The sequence below is a fragment of the Salmo salar genome, chromosome 15, assembly GCF_965601325.2.
Source record: "Salmo salar chromosome 15, fSalSal1, whole genome shotgun sequence".
NCBI classification, from domain to species: domain Eukaryota; kingdom Metazoa; phylum Chordata; class Actinopteri; order Salmoniformes; family Salmonidae; genus Salmo; species Salmo salar.
The window spans coordinates 12,722,408-12,746,943 of NC_138305.1; the positions used below are offsets into that span (position 1 = coordinate 12,722,408).

Sequence of the window (24,536 nt, forward strand, 5' to 3'; positions counted from 1 at the left end):
AGATCCTTGATGAACCTGCTCAAGAGCGCTCAGGACCTCAGACTGGATCAAAGGTTGACCTTCCAACAGGATAACAACCCTAAGCACAGAGCCAAGACAACGCAGGAGTGGCTTCGGGACAAGTCTCTGAATGTCCTTGAGTGGCCCAGCCAGAGACCGGACTTGAACCCGATCTAACATCTCTGGAGAGACCTGAAAATAGCTGTGCAGCAACGCTCCCCATCCAACCTGAAAGAGCTTGAGAGGATCTGCAGAGAAGAGCTTGTTGCGTCATACCAAAGAAGACTCAAGCCTCTAATCGCTGCCAAAGGTGCTTCAACAAAGTACTAAGTAAAGGGTCTGAATAGTTATGTAAATGTAATAACTGTGAAAACATTTTTTTTAAATCTGTTTTTGCTTTGTCATTATGGGGTATTGTGTGTTGATTGGTGACGGGAAAAAAACAATTGAATTTATTTTAGAATAAGACTGGAACATAGCAAAATGTGGAAAAAGTCAAGGGGTCAGAATACTTTCCGAAGGCACTGTATATGTTCACTTTAACCGCAAGCAATTGAAAATGTTTGGCTTTGGTAATGGAGAGAAGGTGTTAAACTTGGATTTCACATGAATTACAACCCCTCCTCCTTTACACGTCCGATCAGCCCATCAATAGAAATCCAGTTATTTGACACAGATTTCAGATTTAAGATTCCAGATTTCAGATTCCAGATTCCAGATTTCATATTCCAGATTTCAGATTTCAGATTTCAGATTCCAGATTTCAGATTTCATATTCCAGATTTCAGATTCCAGTATTCAGATTTCAGATTTCCAAGTTTCTGATAAAACCATTATGTTCTCATTTGTCCTATATTGCCAATATTCTAATTATGTTATTATTAATTTGTGGAAATTGACTTCTGACATTAACATGTAAGAGGCCAAAACATGCTCTGTTTATAAATTCCTGTTTAACATCCTGTTTTACACCCTGTTTTTTTAACATCTTGTTTAACACCCGGTTTAACATCCTGTTAAACATCCTGAGGAATCATGGTATTGATACATAATGCTGGTGTGTTTTCTCCCCTCTCCTCTTAAAGGTGTGTTTTCTCCTCTCTCCTCTTAAAGGTGTATTTTCTCCTCTCTCCTCTTAAAGGTGTGTTTTCTCCCCTCTCCTCTTAAAGGAGTGTTTTCTCCTCTCTCCTCTTAAAGGTGTGTTTTCTCCCCTCTCCTCTTAAAGGAGTGTTTTCTCCTCTCTCCTCTTAAAGGTGTGTTTTCTCCTCTCTCCTCTTAAAGGTGTGTTTTCTCCTCTCTCCTCTTAAAGGTGTGTTTTCTCCCGTCTCCTCTTAAAGGTGTGTTTTCTCCCCTCTCCTCTTAAAGGTGTGTTTTCTCCCCTCTCCTCTTAAAGTTGTGTTTTCTCCTCTCTCCTCTTAAAGGTGTGTTTTCTCCTCTCCTCTTAAAGGTGTGTTTTCTCCTCTCCTCTTAAAGGTGTGTTTTCTCCCCTCTCCTCTTAAAGGTGTGTTTTCTCCTCTCTCCTCTTAAAGTTGTGTTTTATCCTCTCTTCTCTTAAAGGTGTGTTTTCTCCTCTCCTCTTAAAGGTGTGTTTTCTCCTCTCCTCTTAAAGGTGTGTTTTCTCCCCACTCCTCTTAAAGGTGTGTTTTCTCCTCTCTCCTCTTAAAGGTGTGTTTTCTCCCCTCTCCTCTTAAAGGTGTGTTTTCTCCTCTCTCCTCTTAAAGGTGTGTTTTCTCCTCTGTCTTTTTAACGCTAGAACTTTTATTTATTTTTTATTTCACCTTTATTTAACCAGGTAGGCCAGTTGAGAACAAGTTTACAACTGCGACCTGGCCAAGATAAAGCAAAGCAGTGGAACAAAAACAACAACACAGAGTTACACATAAACAAACGTACAGTCAATAACACAATAGAAAAGAAAAATAGAAAAATCTATGAACAGTGTGTGCAAATGTAGAAGAGTAGGGAGGTAAGGCAATAAATAGGCCATAGAGGCGAAATAATTACAATTTAGCATTAATACTGGAGTAATCGATGTGCAGATGATGATGTGCAAGTAGAGATACTGGTGTGCAAAAGAGCAAGAGGATAAGTAATAATATGGGGATGAGGTAGTTGGGTGTGCTATTTACAGATTGGCTGTGTACAGGTACAGTGATCGGTAAGCTGTTCAGATAGCTGATGCTTAAAGTTAGAGAGGGAGATATAAGTCTACAGCTTCAGAGATTTTTGCAATTCGTTCCAGTAATTGGCAGCAGAGAACTGGAAGGAAAGGCGGCCAAAGTAAATGTTGTCTTTGGGGATGACCAGTGCAATATGGGCGGCAGGTAGCCTAGTGTTTAGAGTGTTGGGCCAGTAACCGAAAGGTTGCTAGATCGAATCCCTGAGATGACAAGGTCAAAATCTGTCGTTCTGCACCTGAACAAGGCAATTAACCCACAGTTCCTAGGCCGTCATTGAAAATAAGAATTTGTTCTTAACTGACCTGCCTAGTTAAATGATGGTTAAATAAATAAATAAATACATATATATACCTGCTGGAGTGTGTGCTATGAGTGGGTGTTGCTATGGTGACCAGTGAGCTGAGATAAGGTGGGGCTTTACCTAGCAGAGACTTATAGATGACCTGGAACCAGTGGGTTTAGTGACAAATATGAAGTGAGGGCCAGCCAACAAGAGCAGGTAAAAAGTAATTACAAAATATAGCAATTAAACACTGGAATGGTAGGATGTGCAGAGGATGAATGTGCAAGATGAGATACTGGGGTGCAAAAGAGCAAGATAAATAAATACAGTATGGGGATACCTATGTACAGGTGCAGTGATCTGTGAGCTGCTCTGACTGCTGGTGCTTAAAGCTAGTGAGGGAGATATGAGTCTACAACTTCAGTGATTTTTGCAGTTCGATGGTGGTTATGATATTGTTTAGGACTTTGAGCGTGGCTGAGGTGCACCCATGACCAGCTCGGAAACCAGATTGCATAGTACGGTGGGATTCGAATGCAGTTTTAAGAAAATAAAGTTTTAAAGTATTTACTAAAATAAACTGAAGTAAAAAATAAATAAGAAAAATAACAAATAATAATAAGGAGCGACAATAAAATAACAGTAGTGAGGCTTTATACAGGGTATTACGGTACAGAGTCAATGTGGAGGCTATATACAGGGGGTACCGGTACAGAGTCAATGTGGAGGCTGTATACGGGGTATTACGTTACATAGTCAATGTGGAGGCTATATACAGGGTATTACGGTACAGAGTCAATGTGGAGGCTATATACAGGGTGTATTGGTACAGAGTCAATGTGGAGGCTATATACAGGGGGTACCGGTACAGAGTCAATGTGGAAGCTATATACAGGGGGTACCGGTACAGAGTCAATGTGGAGGCTATATACAGGGTATTACGGTACAGAGTCAATGTGGAGGCTATATATAGGGTGTACCGGTACAGAGTCAATGTGGAGGCTTATACAGGGGTTACCGGTACAGAGTCAATGTGGAGGCTATATACAGGGGGTACCGGTACAGAGTCAATGTGGAGGCTATATACAGGGGGTACCGGTACAGAGTCAATGTGGAGGCTATATACAGGGGGTACTGGTACAGAGTCAATGTGGAGACTATATACAGGGGGTACCAGTACAGAGTCAATGTGGAGGCTATATACAATGTGTTACGGTACAGAGTCAATGTGGAGACTATATACAGGTGGTGTTCAGGAGTCTTATGGCTTGTGGGTAGAAGCTGTTTAGAAGCCTCTTGTACCTAGACTTGGTGCTCCGGTACCACTTGCCATGCGGTAGCAGAGCGACCAGTCTATGACTAGGGTGACTGGAGTCAAATGACAAATGACATCATTAATCCACTTGATAGAAAGCAACATTGTGCTGCTCTGTTTGTGGATTTATCAAAGGCCTTTGATTCAGTTGACCATTAATTGTTGCTAGCTAGACTCAGAAACATTGGTCTCAGTGAAGGGGGCAGTAAATTGGTTTAGGAACTAATCTTTCTGACAGAACACAATGTGTTATATACTGACAATCACAAGTTTAGCTTTCTAGAGGTTAATAGAGGTGTCCCCCAGGGTTCTATTTCAGCTCCTGTGTTGTTCTCAATTTGTATTAATGATTTGGGAAATGGGATGCAACCAGCAAAGTTACATCTATATGCAGATGATACAGTTATATATTCATGTGCTCCTTCTCTGGGTCAGGCTGTTGAAGAGCTCCAGACTGATTTTCAGCCACTGCAGGCCTCCCTTTATGGTCTCAAACTGGTCTTCAATATACAAAAATAAATAAATACATGACCTTTACCAGAGCTTGCACTCAGCCAGAGAAGGTTAGCATTGTCACATCTGGTGGCTTACCCATTGAAAAAGTGTAATTCTACAAATACCAAGGTATATGGTTGGATGACAAGTTGTCCTTTAAAGTTCATGTGGATAATCTTGTGAGGATGCTTAAATTGAAATTGGGTTTTTATTTTTGTAATAAGGCTTGCTTCCCGCTTATGGCTAGAAGGAAATTTGTTCAGGCCACTTTTCTCTCTGTAATTGATTATGGTGACTTGTTGTATATGCATGCAGCTTCCTCCGTCTTATAGAGACTGGACTCTGTTTATCATGCAGCCTCCTCTGTCTTACAGAGACTGGACTCTGTTTATCTAGGCATCCTTGTGCTTTATTACAAATACCAATTCACTAACCCACCATTGCACCTTGAACCAAATGGTGGTTGGACCTATCTTTATATTGTTAGGTTCTAATTCTGAGTAAAAAACTCCACGGACACTATGAAAGCTCAAACCGTTTATTCTCCCAGAGGGTCAATACGGTTGCATTAGACGACAACGTGTTCACACAAGCACTGATATTTAATCCTTTCTCCTATGCCGAGTCTCCTCCTTACACATCTGAACAGCCAATGCATCTCTGTTGCTAGACAGAACCTTAGTGATATCTGTTCTTCCTCACTTCATCTGACCTGACCTCTAAACCCAAAGTGCTCACTCCTCCCCAACTCACGGCTGTCATGGTGACTGGCACCAGACTGTGTCTCTTCTCCTCCCATAGGATACCTGATGGCTAACAATAACATATCCTGACATAATGTAAATGTTATACATAACCCTCTGTCCCTCAGTGACATGAATAAGTATATTTTCATATTTTCATAACCCAACAATATGCACAGCTACATTTGAATGTGTTGATCTACAAAGCCCTTTTGGGTAAACTCCCTCTTTACCGCTGTACTCTGGTCTCCTTCACCACCAGCAGTTACCATACCTGGTCTGCTAGGAGGTTGCTATGTTACCATACCCGGTCTGCTAGGGGGTTGCTATATTACCATACCCGGTCTGCTAGGTGGTTGCTATGTTACCATACCAGGTCTGCTAGGAGGTTGCTATGTTACCATACCCGCTCTGCTAGGGGGTTGCTATGTTACCATACCCGGTCTGCTAGGGGGTTGCTATGTTACCATACCCGGTCTGCTAGGAGGTTGCTTTGTTACCATACCCGGTCTGCTAGGAGGTTGCTATGTTACCATACCCGGTCTGCTAAGTGGTTGCTATGTTACCATACCCGGTCTGCTAGGTGGTTGCTATGTTACCATACCCGGTCTGCTAGGAGGTTGCTATGTTACCATACCCGGTCTGCTAGGAGGTTGCTATGTTACCATACCCGGTCTGCTAGGAGGTTGCTATGTTACCATACCCGGTCTGCTAGGAGGTTGCTATGTTACCATACCCGGTCTGCTAGGTGGTTGCTATGTTACCATACCCGGTCAGCTAGGTGGTTGCTACTATGTTACCATACCCGGTCTGCTAAGAGGTTGCTATGTTACCATACCTGGTCTGCTAGGAGGTTACTATGTTACCATACCCGGTCTGCAAGGAGGTTGCTATGTTACCATACCCGGTCTGCTAGGTGGTTGCTATGTTACCATACCCGGTCTGCTAGGTGGTTGCTATGTTACCATACCCAGTCTGCTAGGTGGTTTCTATGTTACCATACCCGGTCTGCTAGGTGGTTGCTATGTTACCATACCCAGTCTGCTAGGGCTTTGCTATGTTACCATACCTTGTCTGCTAGGACTTTGCTATGTTACCATACCCGGTCTGCTAAGTGGTTGCTATGTTACCATACTCGGTCTGCTAGGTGGTTGCTATGTTACCATACCCGGTCTGCTAGGTGGTTGCTATGTTACCATACCCGGTCTGCTAGGTGGTTGCTATGTTACCATACCCGGTCTGCTAAGAGGTTGCTATGTTACCATACCCGGTCTGCTCAGGAGGTTGCTATGTTACCATACCCGGTCTGCTAGGTGGTTGCTATGTTACCATACCCGGTCTGCTAGGTGGTTGCTATGTTACCATACCCGGTCTGCTAGGTGGTTGCTATGTTACCATACCCGGTCTGCTAGGTGGTTGTTATGTTACCATACCCGGTCTGCTAGGTGGTTGCTATGTTACCATACCCGGCCTGCTAGCTGGTTGCTATGTTTCCATACCCGGTCTGCTAGGTGGTTGCTATGTTACCATACCCGGTCTGCAAGGAGGTTGCTATGTTACCATACCCGGCCTGCTAGCTGGTTGCTATGTTTCCATACCCGGTCTGCTAGGTGGTTGCTATGTTACCATACCCGGTCTGCAAGGAGGTTGCTATGTTACCATACCCGGTCTGCTAGGTGGTTGCTATGTTACCATACCCGGTCTGCTAGGAGGTTGCTATGTTACCATACCCGGTCTGCTAGGTGGTTGCTATGTTACCATACCCGGTCTGCTAGCTGGTTGCTATGTTACCATACCCGGTCTGCTAGGTGGTTGCTATGTTACCATACCCGGTCTGCTAGCTGGTTGCTATGTTACCATACCCGGTCTGCTAGGTGGTTGCTATGTTACCATACCCGGTCTGCTAGGTGGTTGCTACTTAAAGTCCCCAGGACCTTCACAGTATTAGGGAAGACTGCCATTTGCATTTACATTTACGTAATTTAGTAGACGCTCTTATCCAGAGCGACTTACAAATTGGTGCATTCACCTTATGATATCCAGTGGAACAACCACTTTACAATAGTACATGCAATCTCGTCTTGTGCACCAGACTCATGGAATAGTCTACAATCCATGCTTCATCTAGATATGTTAGTGCCACTGAATGAATTTAAAATATTGATGGGAGACTCTGTTACAGAGGAATGTATTTTTTATTTTTTTTATAGGTTGGATCATGTTGTTGATTTGTATTTATATTGTTGTATGTTTTAATAATGTATTGAGTGTTGCTGCCTTCTAGGCCAGGTCTCCCTTGGAAAAGAGACTCTGGGTCTCAATAGGATTTTCCTGGTTAAATAAGAAATCAAATGCACGGTGCAGACTCAAATCAGGACAAACATAGAAAACTAAAATATAATTTAATTTTTATAGTTTTTACTATAGATTTCTGTTTGGAGTAATGGCTGAGTGAGAGACAGAGAGGGAGAGACAGAGAGGGAGAGACAGACAGGGAGAGACAGACAGGGAGAGACAGAGAGGGAGAGACAGACAGGGAGAGACAGACAGGGAGAGACAGACAGGGAGAGACAGACAGGGAGAGACAGAGAGGGAGAGACAGAGAGGGAGAGACAGACAGGGAGAGACAGACAGGGAGAGACAGACAGGGAGAGACAGACAGGGAGAGACAGACAGGGAGAGACAGAGAGGGAGAGACAGACAGGGAGAGACAGAGAGGGAGAGACAGAGAGGGAACAACAATTCTTCAGTTACTTTTGAAAAAGCTTGAAGAGGTTTGATTTGATTTGTGGCAGCCTTACTCTGTATTTATCAGACGCTCTCATCCAGAGAGACTTACAGTAGTGGTCATTTATCAGACGCTCTCATCCAGAGAGACTTACAGTAGTGAGTCATTTAGCAGAAGCTCTGACCCAGAGAGACTTACAGTAGTGGTCATTTATCAGACGCTCTCATCCAGAGAGACTTACAGTAGTGAGTCATTTAGCAGACGCTCTGATCCAGAGAGACTTACAGTAGTGAGTCATTTATCAGATGCTGTTATCCAGAGAGACTTATAGTAGTGGTCATTTAGCACAGTGGTTACCAAACTGTCCCCCCCACAAAAAAAACATTATTATATATAGTACCAGTCAAAAGTTTGGACACACCTACTCATTCAAGGGTTTTTATTTATTTTTAATATTTTGTACATTGTAAAATAATATTGAAGACATCAAGACTTACGAAATAGCACATATGGAATAATGTATTAAGCAAAAAAGTGTTAAACAAATCAAATATATTTTATATTTGAGATTCTTCAAAGTAGCCACCCTTTGCCTTGATGACAGTTTTGCACACTCTTGGCATTCTCTCAACCAGCTTCATGAGAGAGTCACCTGGAAAGCATTTCAATTAACAGGTGTGCAAGACAGAAACAGAAACCCCTTCATTAACAGACCCCCTCATTAACATACCCCCTCATTAAGAGTCCCCCTCATTAACACACCCCCTCATTAAGAGTCCCCTCATTAACATACCCCCTCATTAACATACCCCCTCATTAAGAGTCCCCCTCATTAACATACCCTCTCATTAACAGACCCCCTCATTAACAGACCCCCTCATTAACATACCCCCTCATTAACATACTCCCTCATTAAGAGTCCCCTCATTAACAGATCCCCTCATTAAGAGTCCCCCTCATTAACAGATCCCCTCATTAAGAGTCCCCCTCATTAAGAAACCCCCTCATTAAGTGTCCCCCTCATTAAGAGTCCCCCTCATTAAGAGTCCCCCTCATTATTAACAGACCTCCTCATTAAGAAACCCCCTCATTAAGAGTCCCCCTCATTAAGTGTCCCCCTCATTAAGAGTCCCCCTCATTAACATACCCCCTCATTAACAGACCCCCTCATTAAGAGACACCCTCATTAACAGACCCCCTCATTAAGAGACACCCTCATTAACATACCCCCTCATCAAGAGACCCTCTTCAAAAGCTAGCAGCTAACATTGCTCAATATGGAAGGAGAGTGAGTCTTACTTTACTGTTCACTCTGTCTGGGAAAAAGACTTCAAAAGAGGCAGAACAGGCCTCATTAGTTAAATAACAACGCAGAGGCTAGTGAGCCTGCATTATTGACTTGGCTAAATAACAAAGCAGAGGCTAGTGAGCCTGCATTATTGACTTGGCTAAATAACAAAGCAGAGGCTAGTGAGCCTGCATTATTGACTTGGTTAAATAACAAAGCAGAGGCTAGTGAGCAAAAGTTGCTCCTTGTCTTTTCCTCTGGGGGAAGCCATGGCTTGTTGGATTATTGTCGCCACACCACTTTACCAACTGATTGGTTGGTTGCTGTACCCAACTGACCGCTCAGTCTCTCACAGTTGATCTGTCGATTTTAGAGGCTTAATTTGAAGTTTGTTGTCTGGCTTCTCCATATAACCACAGTTTTGTCGGTACAAAACGGAGCTACTCAGTCCCTGTGCATCCGATCGGCACACGCATTTGTCAGCATCCAAAAGTGAAATCAACAATATAAAATGAACAGTAAACATTACACTCACAAAAGTTCCAAAGGAATAGAGACATTTCAAATGTCATAGGCAGAATTCTGCATGCCGAGTCTCAATTTGGTGTTTGTCACATTTTGTGAATGATTGGTTGGTGAGCGGACCCCAGACCTCACAACCATAAAGGACAAAGGGTTCTATAACTGATTCAAGTATTTTTAGTCAGATCCTAATTGTGATGTCAAATTTGATGTTCCTTTCGATGGCGTAGAATGCCCTACTTGCCTTGTCTGTGAGATCGTTCATAGCTTTGTGGAAGTTACCTGTGGCGCTGATGTTTAGGCCGAGGTATGTATAGTTTTCTGTGTGCTCTAGGGCAATGGTGTCTAAATGGAATTTGTATTCGTGGTCCTGGTAACTGGACCTTTTTTGGAACACCATTATTTTTGTCTTATTGAGATTTACTGTCAAGAGCCAGGTCTGAAAATCTGTGCAGAATATCTAGGTGCTGCTGTAGGCCCTCGTTGGTTGGTGACAGAAGCACCAGATCATCAGCAAACAGTAAACATTTCACTTCAGGTTCTAGTAAGGTGAGGCCGGGTGCTGCAGAATGTTCTAGTGCCCTCGCCAATTCGTTGATAAATAATGTTGAAGATGGTGGGCCTTAAGCTACATCCCTGTCTCACCCCACGGCCCTGTGGAAAGAAATGTGTGTTCTTTGCCAATTTTAATCGCACACTTGTTGTTTGGGTACATGGATTTTCTAATGTTGTATGTTTTTTCCCTAACAACTCTTTCCATCAATTTGTATTTGAGACCCTCATGCTAAATTGAGTCAAAAGCTTTTTTGAAATCAACAAACGATGAGACTTTGCCTTTCTTCTGGTTTGTTTGTTTGTCAATTATGGTGTGCTGGGTGAATACGTGATCTGTTGTACAGTAATTTGGTAAAAACCCAGTTTGACGTTTGTTCAGTACATTTTACGTTCAGTACACTGAGGAAATGTACGAGTCTGCTGTTAATGATAATGCAGAGGATTTTCCCAAGGTTGCTTATGATGCATATCCCACGGTAGTTATATCCGCCAAATTTCTGGCGGGTGATCAGCCCTCTGTTCCAAATATTGGGGAAGATGCCAGAGCTGAGGATGATGTAATGATGTAATGGCACCAGCGGGGATGGCTGCCATTCACCGTGCTAATTTGTTAGTTTTTCCACATTGTTTGTAACTTATTTTAAACATAATGTTGCTGCTACCGTCTCTTATGACTGAAAAGAGCTTCTGGAATCAGAACAACGATTACTCACCTTGAATTGGACGAAGAATTTTTCTTTACCAAGTCGGACGAGAGGGATTTACTCCAGACACCTGAGAAGGCCCTCATTCGCAGGAGAAAAAGACGCAGGTATCGTGGAAGGAAGTCGAGGTGCCTTGTGAGGATACGGCGGCAAGCTGCTAATCTGCCTTTACCATCGGTACTATTGGCTAACGTACAATCGTTGGATAATAACGTGGACGAACTACAAGCACATGTATCCTACCAACGGGACATTAAAAACTGTAATATCATATGTTTCACCGAGTCGTGGCTGATGACGACTTGAATAACATACAGCTGGCGGATTATACACTGCATCAGCAGGATAGAACAGCAGCCTCTGGTAAGACAAGGGGAGGTGGTCTATGTACAGTATATTTGTAAACAACAACTGGTGCACGATATCTAAGGAAGTCTCGAGTTTTTGCTCGCCTGAGGTAGAATATCTCATGATAAGCTGTAGACGACACAATCTACCGGTCACGACTTCAGCCGAAGTCGGTTCCTCTCCTTGTTCGGGGCGGCGCTCGGCGGTCGGCGTCGCCGGTATACTAGCCATCGCCGATCCACTTTTCATTTTCCATTTGTTTTGTCTTTGTTTCTACAGACCTGTTTTTCATTCCCCTATTATTGTTCATGTATTTAACCCTCTGGTGTTGTGCGGGATTGTTTTATGTCATGTTCGGTAATGTTGGGGACTGGTTATTTTGCCGGGTGCTGTTTTTTGCCCGTGCGTAAAAAGTTGATGTTTGTGTTTGGGCAAGTGTAGTGTTTTACCTTGCACCATTCATTATTCTGAGTAAAGTTACATTGCTCTCCATTCTCTGTTCTCCTGCGCCTGACTGCATACACCAGCTACACCCACCATTATGACACTACCAAGAGAGTTTTCATTTATATTCTTCGTAGCTGTCTATTTACCACCACAACCCGATGCTGGCAGTAAGACCTCACTCAACGAGCAGTAGACGGCCATAAGCCAGCAGGAAAATGCTCATCCAACGGCAGCGCCGGGGACTTTAAATCCATTTTATCTCATTTCTACCAGCAGGTTAAATGTGCAACCAGAAGTTAAAAAGAACTCTAGATCACCTTTACTCCACACACAGAGACGTGTACAAAGCTCTCCCTCGCCTTCCATTTGGCAAATCTGACAGGCAAACAGGCAAAGGGTCAATACAGGACTAAGATTGAATCATTCTGCACTGGCTCCAATGCTCGTTGAATGTGGCAGGGCTTGCAGACTATTACAGACTACAAAGGGAAGCACAGTTGCGAGCTTCCCAGTGACACAAGCCTACCAGACGAGCTAAATTACTTCTATGCTCGCTTCGAGGCAAGTAACACAGAAACATGCATGAGAGCATCAGCTCTCTGTAGCCGATGTGAGTAAGACCATTAAACAGGTCAACATTCACAAGGCCGCAGGGCCAGACGGATTACCAGGACGTGTACTCTGAGCATGCGCTGACCAACTGGCATGTGTCTTCAATGACATTTCAACCTCTCCCTGACTGAGTCTGTAATACCAACATGTTTCAAGCAGACCACCTTAGTCCCTGTACCCAAGAACACTAAGGTAACATGGCTAAATGACTGCCGACCCTTAGCACTCATATCTGTAGCCATGAAGTGCTATGAAAGGCTGGTCATGGCTCACATCAACACCATTATCCCAGAAACCCTAGACCCACTCCAATTTGCATTCCGCCCCAACAGGTCCACAGATGATGGAATCTCTATTGCACTCCACACTGCCCTTTCACACCTGGACAAAAGGAACACCTATGTGAGAATGCTATTCATTGACTACAGCTCAGCATTCAACACCATAGTACCCTCAAAGCTCATCAATAAGCTAAGGACCCTGGGACCAAACGCCTCCCTCTGCAACTGGATCCTGGACTTCCTGATGAGCCGCCTCCAGGTGGTGAGGGTAGGTAACAACACATCCGCCATGCTGATCCTCAACACGGGGGTCCCTCAGGGGTGCATGCTCAGTCCCCTCCTGTACTCCCTATTCACTCATGACTGCATGGCCAGGCACGACTCCAACACCATCATTAAGTTTGCCGATGACTCAGCAGTGGTAGGCCTGATCACCGACAACGACGAGACCGCCTATAGGGAGAAGGTCAGAGACCTGGCCCTGTGGTGCCAGGACAACAACCTCTCCCTCAACGTGATCAAGACAAAGGAGATGATTGTGGACTACAGGAAAAGGAGGACCGAGCACATCCCCATTCTCATCGACGGGGCTGTAGTGGAGTAGGTTGAGAGCTTCAAGTTCCTTGGCGTCCACATCACCAACAAACTAGAATGGTCCGAACACATGAAGACAGATCCTCAAAATGTTCTACAGCTGCACCATCGAGAGCATCCTGACTGGTTGCATCACTGCCTGGTATGGCATCTGCTCGGCACCCTCGACCACAAGGCACTACAGAGGGTAGTGCAAACAGCCCAGTACATCACTGGGGCCAAGCTTCCTGCCATCCTGGACCTCTATACCAGGCGGTGTCAGAGGAAGGCCCTAAAAATTGTCAAAGACCAGCTACCCTAGTCATAGACTGTTCTCTCTTCTAATGCACGGCAAGCGGTATCAGAGCGCCAAGTCTAGGACCAAGAGGCTTCTAAACAGATTCTACCCCCAAGCCATAAGACTCCTGAACACCTAATCAAATGGCTACCCAGACTATTTACACCCCCCTCCCCTTTTACGCTGCTGCTACTCTCTGTTATTATCTATGCATAGTCACTTTAATAACTCTACCTACATGGATATATTACCTCGGCATCGGTGCCCCCGCACACTGACTCTGTACCGGTACCCCCTGTATATAGCCTTTCTATTGGTATTTTACTGTTGCTCTTTAATTATTTGTTACTTTTATTTCCTATTTTTTTAGGTATTTTTCTTAAAACTTCATTGTTGGTCAAGGGCTTGTAAGTAAGCATTTCACTGTAAGGTCTTCTACACCTGTTATATTCGGCGCATGTGACAAATAAAATTAGATTTGTTTTGGAAATGTTCTTTTTTAATGAGTTTAAGTATAGCCAATTGGAATTTGTGGTCTGTATATTTTATCACCAGAGGCCTTTTAGGTTGGAGGATTTGTATTTTGTCATGTAGTTCATTCAATGTAATTTGAGAATTCAGTAGGTTCTGGAAGTCTTTAATAGTTGATTCTATGATCTCACTCTCACTCTCTTACTCTCGTTCTCTCTCTCACGCTCGCTCTCTCTCTTGCTCTCTCGCTCTCTCGCTCTCTCTTTCTCTCTCTCTCTCTCTCTTGCGCTCTCTTACTCTCACGCTCGCTCTCTCTCTTGCTCTCTCTTTTTTGCTCTCTTGCTCTCTCTCTCTCTCTCTCTTGCTCTCTCTTTTTTGCTCTCTTGCTCTCTCTCTCTCTCTCTTTTTTGCTCTCTTGCTCTCTCTCTCTCTCTCTCTTGCTCTCTCTTTTTTGCTCTCTTGCTCTCTCTCTCTCTCTCTCTTGCTCTCTCTTTTTTGCTCTCTTGCTCTCTCTCTCTCTCTCTCTCGCTCTCTCTCTCTCTCTCTCTCTCGCTGGCTCTCTCTCTCTCTCTCTCTCTCTCTCTCTCTCTCGCTGGCTCTCTCTCTCTCTCTCTCTCTCTCTCTCTCTCGCTGGCTCTCTCTCTCTCTCTCTCTCTCTCTCTCTCTCTCTCTCTCTCTCTCTCTCTCTCTCTCTCTCTCTCTCTCTCTCTCTCTCTCTCTAATTTATTCTCTAGTTGCTCCTCTGATTTATCATTTCTATAATGAGGAAATTGAAGCCCATAATTTCAACAGCTTGCAGGTTTTAGATCATACTAAATGATGAAAGCTCTCTGTCTTCCTGGGGAAGATAACTATCACTAAGTGTGTGTATTTGTGTCTACACTGTGTGTGATGACTAAAAAGCCTGTGTCCTTGTACTTTACGGCATTAACTAAAAGGTTGTTTGTTATTGTCTCTAGGTACTTCAGATCAGGAGCCCCTCCCGTCATCAACCCCCTCCACACGCGGTTCCCACAGGATACCATCGTCCCAGGGTCCTTTGCAGTCACTCTAACCTGGACTCTACCAAACCGCACCACAGGGGTGTTCAACGTGACCTCACCCCTCCCCGGGGACTGGTTCCTGGCTGCGCACCTGCCCAAGGATGAGGGAAAGATCTCTGTCAAGGTGAGTCTGTATGAATGGACATGCTGAGTCTTTCTGGATGATGGTCGGGCTGTTTTTCTCTGGCTGGAGAGTTTTTTTTTTTTCAGTCTGTGAACGTATAGCAACTATTTTAAACAGATACTGTGATAGGGTACACCCCGGCTTTGTACCTCTTGAGAAATGGAGGTTAGGTTTTGAGTTGCACTGTTTGGTGGATCCAATAGGGGGTCAGAGGGTGGGTGCATAGCTGCTAGTCAGATAGAGAGATGGACTGGATGGTGCATCTCCATCGGGATGAGATGCCTGCTTGCCATCCCTGATCAGATCACCAGCTAAAGCAAGGCAGAGCCGATGGGGCGTCCTGACAGTTAGCACAATGCTAACCCAATGCTCCCATGGAGTCTGTGGTCTTCTACCTCTGCTGTCATGGCAGTCTGTGGTCTTCTACCCCTGCTGTCAGGACAGTCTGTGGTCTTCTACCCCTGCTGTCAGGACAGTCTGTGGTCTTCTACCCCTGCTGTCAGTGCAGTCTGTGGTCTTCTACCCCTGCTGTCAGGGTGATTCTGCTCTGCTCTGGACACACACAGGAACATACTAGTTGTTGGCTGTTTGTCTCAGCAGTGACTGTTTAATTAGCAGTAGTCAAACAGGCTTTCAAAGTCATCATGTCAATTGCTAGTAGCTACTTCCCAACCTGCCTAGTCTGTCACACTCATGCCATGTCAGTACCTGTCCTCAAACTGGGCCAACTGCGGCTCTTCCCTGGGCTAACTGCGGCTCTTCCCTGTGGCTCAGTTGGTAGAGCATGGTGTTTGCAATGCCAGCATGGTGTGTGCAATGCCAGGGTTGTGGGTTTGATTCCCACGGGGGGGCCAGTACAAAAAATAAAAAAATAATGCATGAAATGTATGCATTCACTTCTGTAAGTTGCTCTGGATAAGAGCGTCTACTAAAATGCAAAACGCAATGGTATGTCCTGTCTGTCTGGAACCTCTGAACTGATGTGATGTGATGTGTGTGTGTGTATGTGATGTATGTGTGTGGTGTGATGTGTGTGATGTGTGTGATATTAATGCATGTTGTAGACTAAGCCAGGAAATGTTCTCCTTCAGCCTGGCTTTTCTGTGAGCAGACAGACACTGTAATGGAGATGTAGCATCCCCTGATGGCTGAGCCAAGATGGCCCTCTGACTAATGCTGCAGAGGCCCCCACTGCTCTTCAATAAGATGGCCCTCTGACTAACGCTGCAGAGGCCCCCACTGCTCTTCAATAAGATGGCCCTCTGACTAACGCTGCAGGGGCCCCCCCTGCTCTTCAATAAGATGGCCCTCTGACTAATGCTGCATGGGCCCCCACTGCTCTTCAATAAGATGGCCCTCTGACTCACGCTGCAGGGGCCCCCACTGCTCTTCAATAAGATGGCCCTCTGACTCACGCTGCAGAGGCCCCCACTGCTCTTCAATAAGATGGCCCTCTAACTAACGCTGCAGAGCCTTCAATCAGCAGAGCTGTGTTTGTGATATTTTAGGTACACCGTTCTCAGGCAGAGATGTTGCACTGCATGTGAGCTAGTCTCAATATTGAAATGTCACTGTAGAACAAAGAGGCTATAGGAGAGAGAGAGAGAAATGTGTTGTTGTTCCTTCGTTCTGTGGTTTTACGGTTGATTACCCAGCGCTCCGCTCTGCTGCAGGGTTTATTTACTAATTACATCTTAATTATTTTATTAGCACATGTCAGGTGGAACTTCTGAGGGCATACAGAGGAGATCAACACACATTCTGTTAACAGCAGATTAAACAGGGAACATTCATTGTTGTCTTTATGCGGTTTGACAGATGTTAACAGCACAGAAAAGTCATCTTGTACAAAAGAATACAATGTACAATATAGAACTTTACATTTAGCTGGTTGGTTGGTAAAGGATTAGACCATGGGTGGGGTTGGTTGGTAGAGGATTAAACCATGGGTGGGGTTGGTTGGTAGAGGATTAAACCATGGGTGGGGTTGGTTGGTAGAGGATTAAACCATGGGTGGAGTTGGTTGGTAAAGGATTAAACCATGGGTGGGGTTGGTTGGTAAAGGATTAAACCATGGATGGGGTGGTTGGTAAAGGATTAAACCATGGGTGGGGTTGGTTGGTAAAGGATTAAACCATGGGTGGGGTTGGTTGGTAGAGGATTAAACCATGGGTGGGGTTGGTTGGTAGAGGATTAAACCATGGGTGGGGTGGGTTGTTAAAGGATTAAACCATGGGTGGTGTTGGTTGGTAGAGGATTAAACCATGGGTGGGGTTGGTTGGTAGAGGATTAAACCATGGGTGGGGTTGGTTGGTAAAGGATTAAACCATGGGTGGGGTTGGTTGGTAAAGGATTAAACCATGGGTGGGGTTGGTTGGTAGAGGATTAAACCATGGGTGGGGTTGGTTGGTAAAGGATTAAACCATGGGTGGGGTTGGTTGGTAAAGGATTAAACCATGGGTGGGGTTGGTTGGTAGAGGATTAAACCATGGGTGGGGTTGGTTGGTAGAGGATTAAACCATGGGTGGGGTTGGTTGGTAGAGGATTAAACCATGGGTGGGGTTGGTTGGTAGAGGATTAAACCATGGGTGGGGTTGGTTGGTAAAGGATTAAACCATGGGTGGGGTTGGTTGGTAGAGGATTAAACCATGGGTGGGGTTGGTTGGTAAAGGATTAAACCATGGGTGGGGTTGGTTGGTAAAGGATTAAACCATGGGTGGGGTTGGCTGGTAGAGGATTAAACCATGGGTGGGGTTGGTTGGTAGAGGATTAAACCATGGGTGGGGTTGGTTGGTAGAGGATTAAACCATGGGTGGGGTTGGTTGGTAGAGGATTAAACCATGGGTGGGGTTGGTTGGTAAAGGATTAAACCATGGGTGGGGTTGGTTGGTAAAGGATTAAACCATGGGTGGGCTTGGTTGGTAGAGGATTAAACCATGGGTGGGGTTGGTTGGTAGAGGATTAAACCATGGGTGGTGTTGGTTGGTAGAGGATTAAACCATGGGTGGGGTTGGTTGGTAAAGGATTAAACCATGGGTGGGGTTGGTTGGTAAAGGATTAAACCATGGGTGGGGTTGGCTGGTAGAGGATTAAACCATGGGTGGGGTTGGTTGGTAGAGGATTAAACCATGGGTGGGGTTGGTTGGTAGAGGATTAAACCATGGGTGGGGTTGGTAGAGGATTAAACCATGGGTGGGGTTGGTTTATCTGCTGTAAGTAGATCTTATCTCATATAATAATCACAGCTTCGATCCACAGCTGACTTTAAATTGATTGTGTAGATAAATTAGACAAATCTCTCAATAGCAAGGCTATGCTCACTGAGTCTGTACATAGTCAAGGATTTTCTTCATTTTGGGTCAGTCACAGTTCGTGCTGAGCGATTAACCAAAATGTCTGTTATTTTTTGGTTTTAAACAACTGTAAAATTGACCGACGTAGGTTCAATTATTTGAATTCCATTTCGTTTTTTTTCCTTTTTCTGTGAGCTCGATGTGCAGTTTCTGTAGAGATAAATCAGATGAAGCCTGAACTGTGTGATGTATTAGGGAAATGTAGTTTCCAACATGGCAGTATTCTACATAGTTTTAGCGCAGAAAACGTGGCAATTAACTCCAATGACCATAATCCATTGCGTGCCTGCTTAAACTTGTCCGGTTTGTGCCGGAGCAAACATGGAGACTGAGAGAAGAGAGAACGTGAGATGGAGAGGGATAGAAAGCAGTTGCTTCCTGAGTCTAAAAATACTTGATCTAAGTGATTAATAATTGGTATTCAGCAGTCATAAAAGTATGCCTTATTTACTTTGAAGAAATACTAAAATAGTGATTTTGTCAGACAGCATATGTAGCAGTTCTATAGAGATGAGATGCTGACTTGGAATGAAATAGTAAAGTCATCAAATAATTTTTTATTTTTTATTAAAGTAAAGTATTGTGAATAAATGATGGTTAATTAGTGATCATCAGTAATGGTCTGTCACGTCCTGACCAGTAAAAGGGGTCATTTGTCATTGTAGTATGGTCAGGGCGTGGCAGGGGATGTTGTTTCTGTGTGTTTTGGGGTTTGTTTGTTTCCTGGGGATATGTTCTAGTTTTCATTTTCTATGTTCGTTTTTCTTTGTGTGGCCGAGTATGGTTTCCAATCAGAGGCAGGGGTCGTTAGTTGTCTCTGATTGGAAGCCATACTTAGGCAGCCTGTTTTTTCCCCGTGGGTTGTGGGTGGTTGTTTCCTGTATAGTCTGTGAACCTTACGGAACTGTCGATTGGTCGTTTTGCTAATTTTGTTTAAGTGTTCACTTTAAATAAATATAAAAAGATGAGCACTATACCTTCTGCGCTTTGGTCTGACTCCTACGACACTTATGACATGGTCAGTCACAACCATCATGGGACTTGTATTAAAGGTTTTATTCTGTGTTGTTACAGCATTCAAATAACATAATGCATTTAATGTCCCCCCCAATTTTTTTTAACCGAAATCGAAAACAGTGATTTAAAAAAAAAAAGAAACCGAACCGACCTTAAAAAGCACTAATTGCTCAGCACTAGTCACAGTGGTCAGGTATTGTGCCACTGTGTACTCTCTGTTTAGGGCCAATTTGTTAATTTATTTCCAGTGTGTCAAATAGTTACCTTTTTGCTTTCTCATAATGTGGTTGGGTCTAATTGTGTTGCTGTCCTTGGGCTCTGTGGGCTCTGTTTGTATTTACATTTACATTTACATTTAAGTCATTTAGCAGACGCTCTTATCCAGAGCGACTTACAAATTGGTACATTCACCTTATAATATCCAGTGGAACAACCACTTTACAATAGTGCATCTAAATCTTTTAAGGGGGGGGGGTTAGAAGGATTACTTTATCCTATCCCAGGTATTCCTTGAAGAGGTGGGGTTTCAGGTGTCTCCGGAAGGTGGTGATTGACTCCGCTGTCCTGGCGTCGTGAGGGAGCTTGTTCCACCATTGGGGTGCCAGAGCAGCGAGCAGTTTTGACTGGGCTGAGCGGGAACTGTGCTTCCTCAGAGGTAGGGAGGCGAGCAGGCCAGAGGTGGATGAACGGAGTGCCCTTGTTTGGGTGTAGGGCCTGATCAGAGCCTGAAGGTACGGAGGTGCCGTTCCCCTCACAGCTCCGTAGGCAAGCACCATGGTCTTGTAGCGGATGCGAGCTTCGACTGGAAGCCAGTGGAGAGAGCGGAGGAGCGGGGTGACGTGAGAGAACTTGGGAAGGTTGAACACCAGACGGGCTGCGGCGTTCTGGATGAGTTGTAGGGGTTTAATGGCACAGGCAGGGAGCCCAGCCAACAGCGAGTTGCAATAATCCAGACGGGAGATGACAAGTGCCTGGATTAGGACCTGCGCCGCTTCCTGTGTGAGGCAGGGTCGTACTCTGCGAATGTTGTAGAGCATGAACCTACATGAACAGAGCCCCAGGACCAGCTTGCTTAGGGGACTCTTCTCTAGCTCCATCTCTCTGTAGGTGAGGGCTTTGTGGTGGAATGTGTGGACATCACTTCCTTTTAGGTGGTTGTCTTTCAGTTCAAGCACGGCCAGGTTGAAGTTCCCTGTGGAGCAGATTTTTTTGTCCCAAATATGTGTTAGTGTGTATGTGTAGAGCCGAGTAAAAATGGTTATTGGTTTCCCTGACATCTGGACCTTTTCTGGAAAATCATAATTTTGGTCTTTTTGAGATTGATTGTCAGGGCCCAGGTCTGACAGCTGTTGCAGATGATCTAATTGTTGCTGTAACCTCTCTTTTGTTGGGGACAGCAGCACCAGGTCATCTGCATACAGGCATTTTATTTATGTGTCATTAACAGCATTGGTATTTATTATGGATCCCCATTAGTTCCTGCCAAGGCAGCAGCTACTCTTCCTGGGGTTTATTATGGATCCCCATTAGTTCCTGTCAAGGCAGCAGCTACTCTTCCTGGGGTTTATTATGGATCCCCATTAGTTCCTGCCAAGGCAGCAGCTACTCTTCCTGGGGTTTATTACGGATCCCCATTAGTTCCTGTCAAGGCAGCAGCTACTCTTCCTGGGGTTTATTACGGATCCCCATTAGTTCCTGTCAAGGCAGCAGCTACTCTTCCTGGGGTTTATTATGGATCCCCATTAGTTCCTGCCAAGGCAGCAGCTACTCTTCCTGGGGTTTATTAAGGATCCCCATCAGTTCTCTACTCCACCACTACCACATATCTACAATACAAAATCCACATGTACGTGTGTGTAGAGTGTGTGTTTTATCATGTGTATGTGTGTCTGTGTATGTGTGTGTCTCTTCACAGTCCCCGCTGTTCCATAAGATGTATTTTTACCTGCTTTTAAATCTGATTTTACTGCTGCATCAGTTACCTGATGTGGAATAGAGTTCCATGTAGTCATGGCTCTATGTAGTACTGTGCACCTCCCATAGTCTGTTCTGGACTTGGGGACTGTGAAGAGGCCTCTGGTGGCATGTCTTGTGGGGTATGCATGGGTGTCTGAGCTGTGTGCTAGTAATTTAAACAGACTTCTCCCCATCTTAGCTACTGTTGTATCAATATGTTTTGACCATGACAGTTTACAATCCAGGGTTACTCCAAGCAGTTTAGTGATCTCAAATTGCTCAATTTACACATTATTCATTACAAGATTTAGTGTAGTTTTAGGGTTTAGTGAATGATTTGTCCCAAATATAATGCTGTTATTTTTTTTTATTTTTTATTTAGGACTAACTTATTCCTTGCCACCCATTCTGAAACTAACTGCAGCTCTTTGTTAAGTGTTGCAGTCCTTTCAGTTGCTGTAGTAGCTGACGTGTATAGTGTTGAGTCATCCGCATACATAGACACACTGGCTTTACTCAGAGCCAGTGGCATGTCATTAGTAAAGATTGAAAAAAGTAATGGGCCTAGACAGCTGCCCTGGAGAATTCCTGATTCTACCTGGATTATGTTGGAGAGGCTTCCATTAAAGAACACCCTCTGTGTTAGACAGGTAACTCTTTATCCACAATATAGCAGGGGGTGTAAAGCCATAACATATACATTTTTCTAGCAGCAGACTATGATCGATAATGTCAAAAGCCACACTGAAGTTTCCCACAATCCCATGCATGTTGAATGCCCTTCCCTATAAGCATGCTGAAAGTCTGCTGTCAATTTGTTTACTGTAAAATAGCATTGTATCTGGTCAAACACAATTTTTCCAAAACTTTACTAAGGGTTGGTAACAGGTTGATTGGTCGGCTATTTGAGCCAGTAAAGAGAATGCTTTACTATTCGTGGGTAGCTGAATGACTTTTGAGGTTAGGGATGCAACGGTACACAGTATGTTGTCGAACTGTTCGGTACGCCCCCTATGGTTCAATACGCACACATGCCTGTCATTTTCCTATAATTCACTGTCGGAAACACTTCTAACATGATATGTCATTTACGTGGCCATCACCTGGACGCCTTGCAGGTGGAGCTGGAGCAAGGAGAGTCCACTCGTTAGCGAAAACACAGCAATCTCTCGCTGCTGCCTTCCAACAACAATATGCGACAAATTCAGAAAAACAAAGAAATAACGAAAGCAGTGGGAATATTCATAGCCAGAGATTTGCAGCCCTATTCGGTGGTTAAATCCTACTCAGGATTTCGTCACCTGATTATTTATTTTTTTACCGTGTTACAATGTCCCCTCCCGTACACATTTCAGCAGCAAAGTAATTGCCCAAACTCTATGAAACATCACAGAGAGAAATTGAAAAGGAATTGACACAGACACCCTATCTAGCTCTCTCCACTGACAGTTGGACCTCCAGAGAAACTCAAAGCTACCTCTCTGTGACGGTTCACTATGTACTGGAAGCTACCTCACTGTGACGGTTCACTATGTACTGGAAGCTGCCTCTCTGTGACGGTTCACTATGTACTGGAAGCTACCTCACTGTGACGGTTCACTATGTACTGGAAGCTACCTCACTGTGACGGTTCACTATGTACTGGAAGCTGCCTCTCTGTGACGGTTCACTACGTTCTGGAAGCTGCCTCACTGTGATGGTTCACTATGTACTGGAAGCTGCCTCACTGTGACGGTTCACTATGTAAAGGAATAGGTAGCTGACTATGTACTGGAAGCTACCTCTCTGTGACGGTTCACTATGTACTGGAAGCTGCCTCACTGTGACGGTTCACTATGTTCTGGAAGCTACCTCACTGTGACGGTTCACTATGTACTGGAAGCTGCCTCTCTGTGACGGTTCACTATGTACTGGAAGCTGCCTCTCTGTGACGGTTCACTACGTTCTGGAAGCTGCCTCACTGTAACGGTTCACTATGTACTGGAAGCTGCCTCTCTGTGACGGTTCACTATGTACTGGAAGCTACCTCACTGTGACGGTTCACTAATGTACTGGAAGCTACCTCACTGTGACGGTTCACTATGTTCTGGAAGCTGCCTCACTGTGACGGTTCACTATGTACTGGAAGCTGCCTCACTGTGACGGTTCACTATGTACTGGAAGCTGCCTCTCTGTGACGGTTCACTATGTACTGGAAGCTGTCTCACTGTGACGGTTCACTATGTACTGGAAGCTACCTCACTGTGACGGTTCACTATGTACTGGAAGCTACCTCACTGTGACAGTTCACTATGTACTGGAAGCTACCTCACTGTGACGGTTCACTATGTACTGGAGTGGGAGATAAGAGCTACAGGTTGCAGAAACTCGTTCCGTGTATGTGAGTCATACAAGGGCACACTTAGCCCTAGAATTAATGAATGCTGTGACTGAGTGGAAGCTAGAGAGACCAAATATCACAATCCCAGCCACTACAGATAGCGTACAAAACATTGTAAATGCCATCCGTGAAGCTGATGGGTTTGGGCCCCATATTGGATGTTTTTTTTTGTTGCATACATTCTGAACCAAGCTACCAAGAGGGCAGTCTCTCTCCAGGCAGTGTCCCGCCTCCTGGGGAAGGTCAGAAAAGTGGTGAGTTTTTTTTTCTTCTTCACAAAAGCACCACCGCTCACCACGTTTTGACAGTCAAGCAAGAGATGCTAGATACACCAAAACACAAATGAATCCATGATGTCACAACCCAGTCGGAACACCGTACAGGACATGCTGGAACGTTACGTGGAACAGCAACCGGCCGTCTACTCTGCTGTATTGGACAAGGCTGTGAAGAAGTCGGTCAAAGACATAGCCGTTCTGACTGACAGTGAACTGAAGCTGGCAGAAGAACTCATTGAGCTACTCAACCCCCCCTGAGAACTCTCATGAGCAGTGAAACAAGTCCCCACCTCATCAATCATTTTCCCTCTAAAGACAATGATTCTCAAATCCATGGCACCAGGTCCTGAGGACAGTACAACCATCAGGGAGGCCATGGCAGCCATCACTCAGGACTTGGAGAGAAGATACACAGACCCAGATCTTCTAGACTACCTTCACAGAGCTACAGCACCTTGATCCAAGTCTACACGGATCAAATAAATTGTGAAGCGTGAACATCAGGTATTTAATCTATTTTTAAATCATTTTTCATGATATTG

At 44.6% G+C, this 24,536-nt stretch overlaps 1 protein-coding gene across 1 annotated transcript in view; it reads left to right on the forward strand.

The window, feature by feature from the left end:
* The window catches only part of tmem8b (transmembrane protein 8B), a 400,770-nt gene that overhangs the window by 156,011 nt on the left and 220,223 nt on the right, over window positions 1-24,536 (forward strand). Inside the window, exon 3 of the mRNA XM_045695455.2 lies at window positions 14,803-15,010. Coding sequence (XP_045551411.2) covers window positions 14,803-15,010 — 208 coding nt within the window. The remainder of the gene's footprint in view (window positions 1-14,802; window positions 15,011-24,536) is intronic.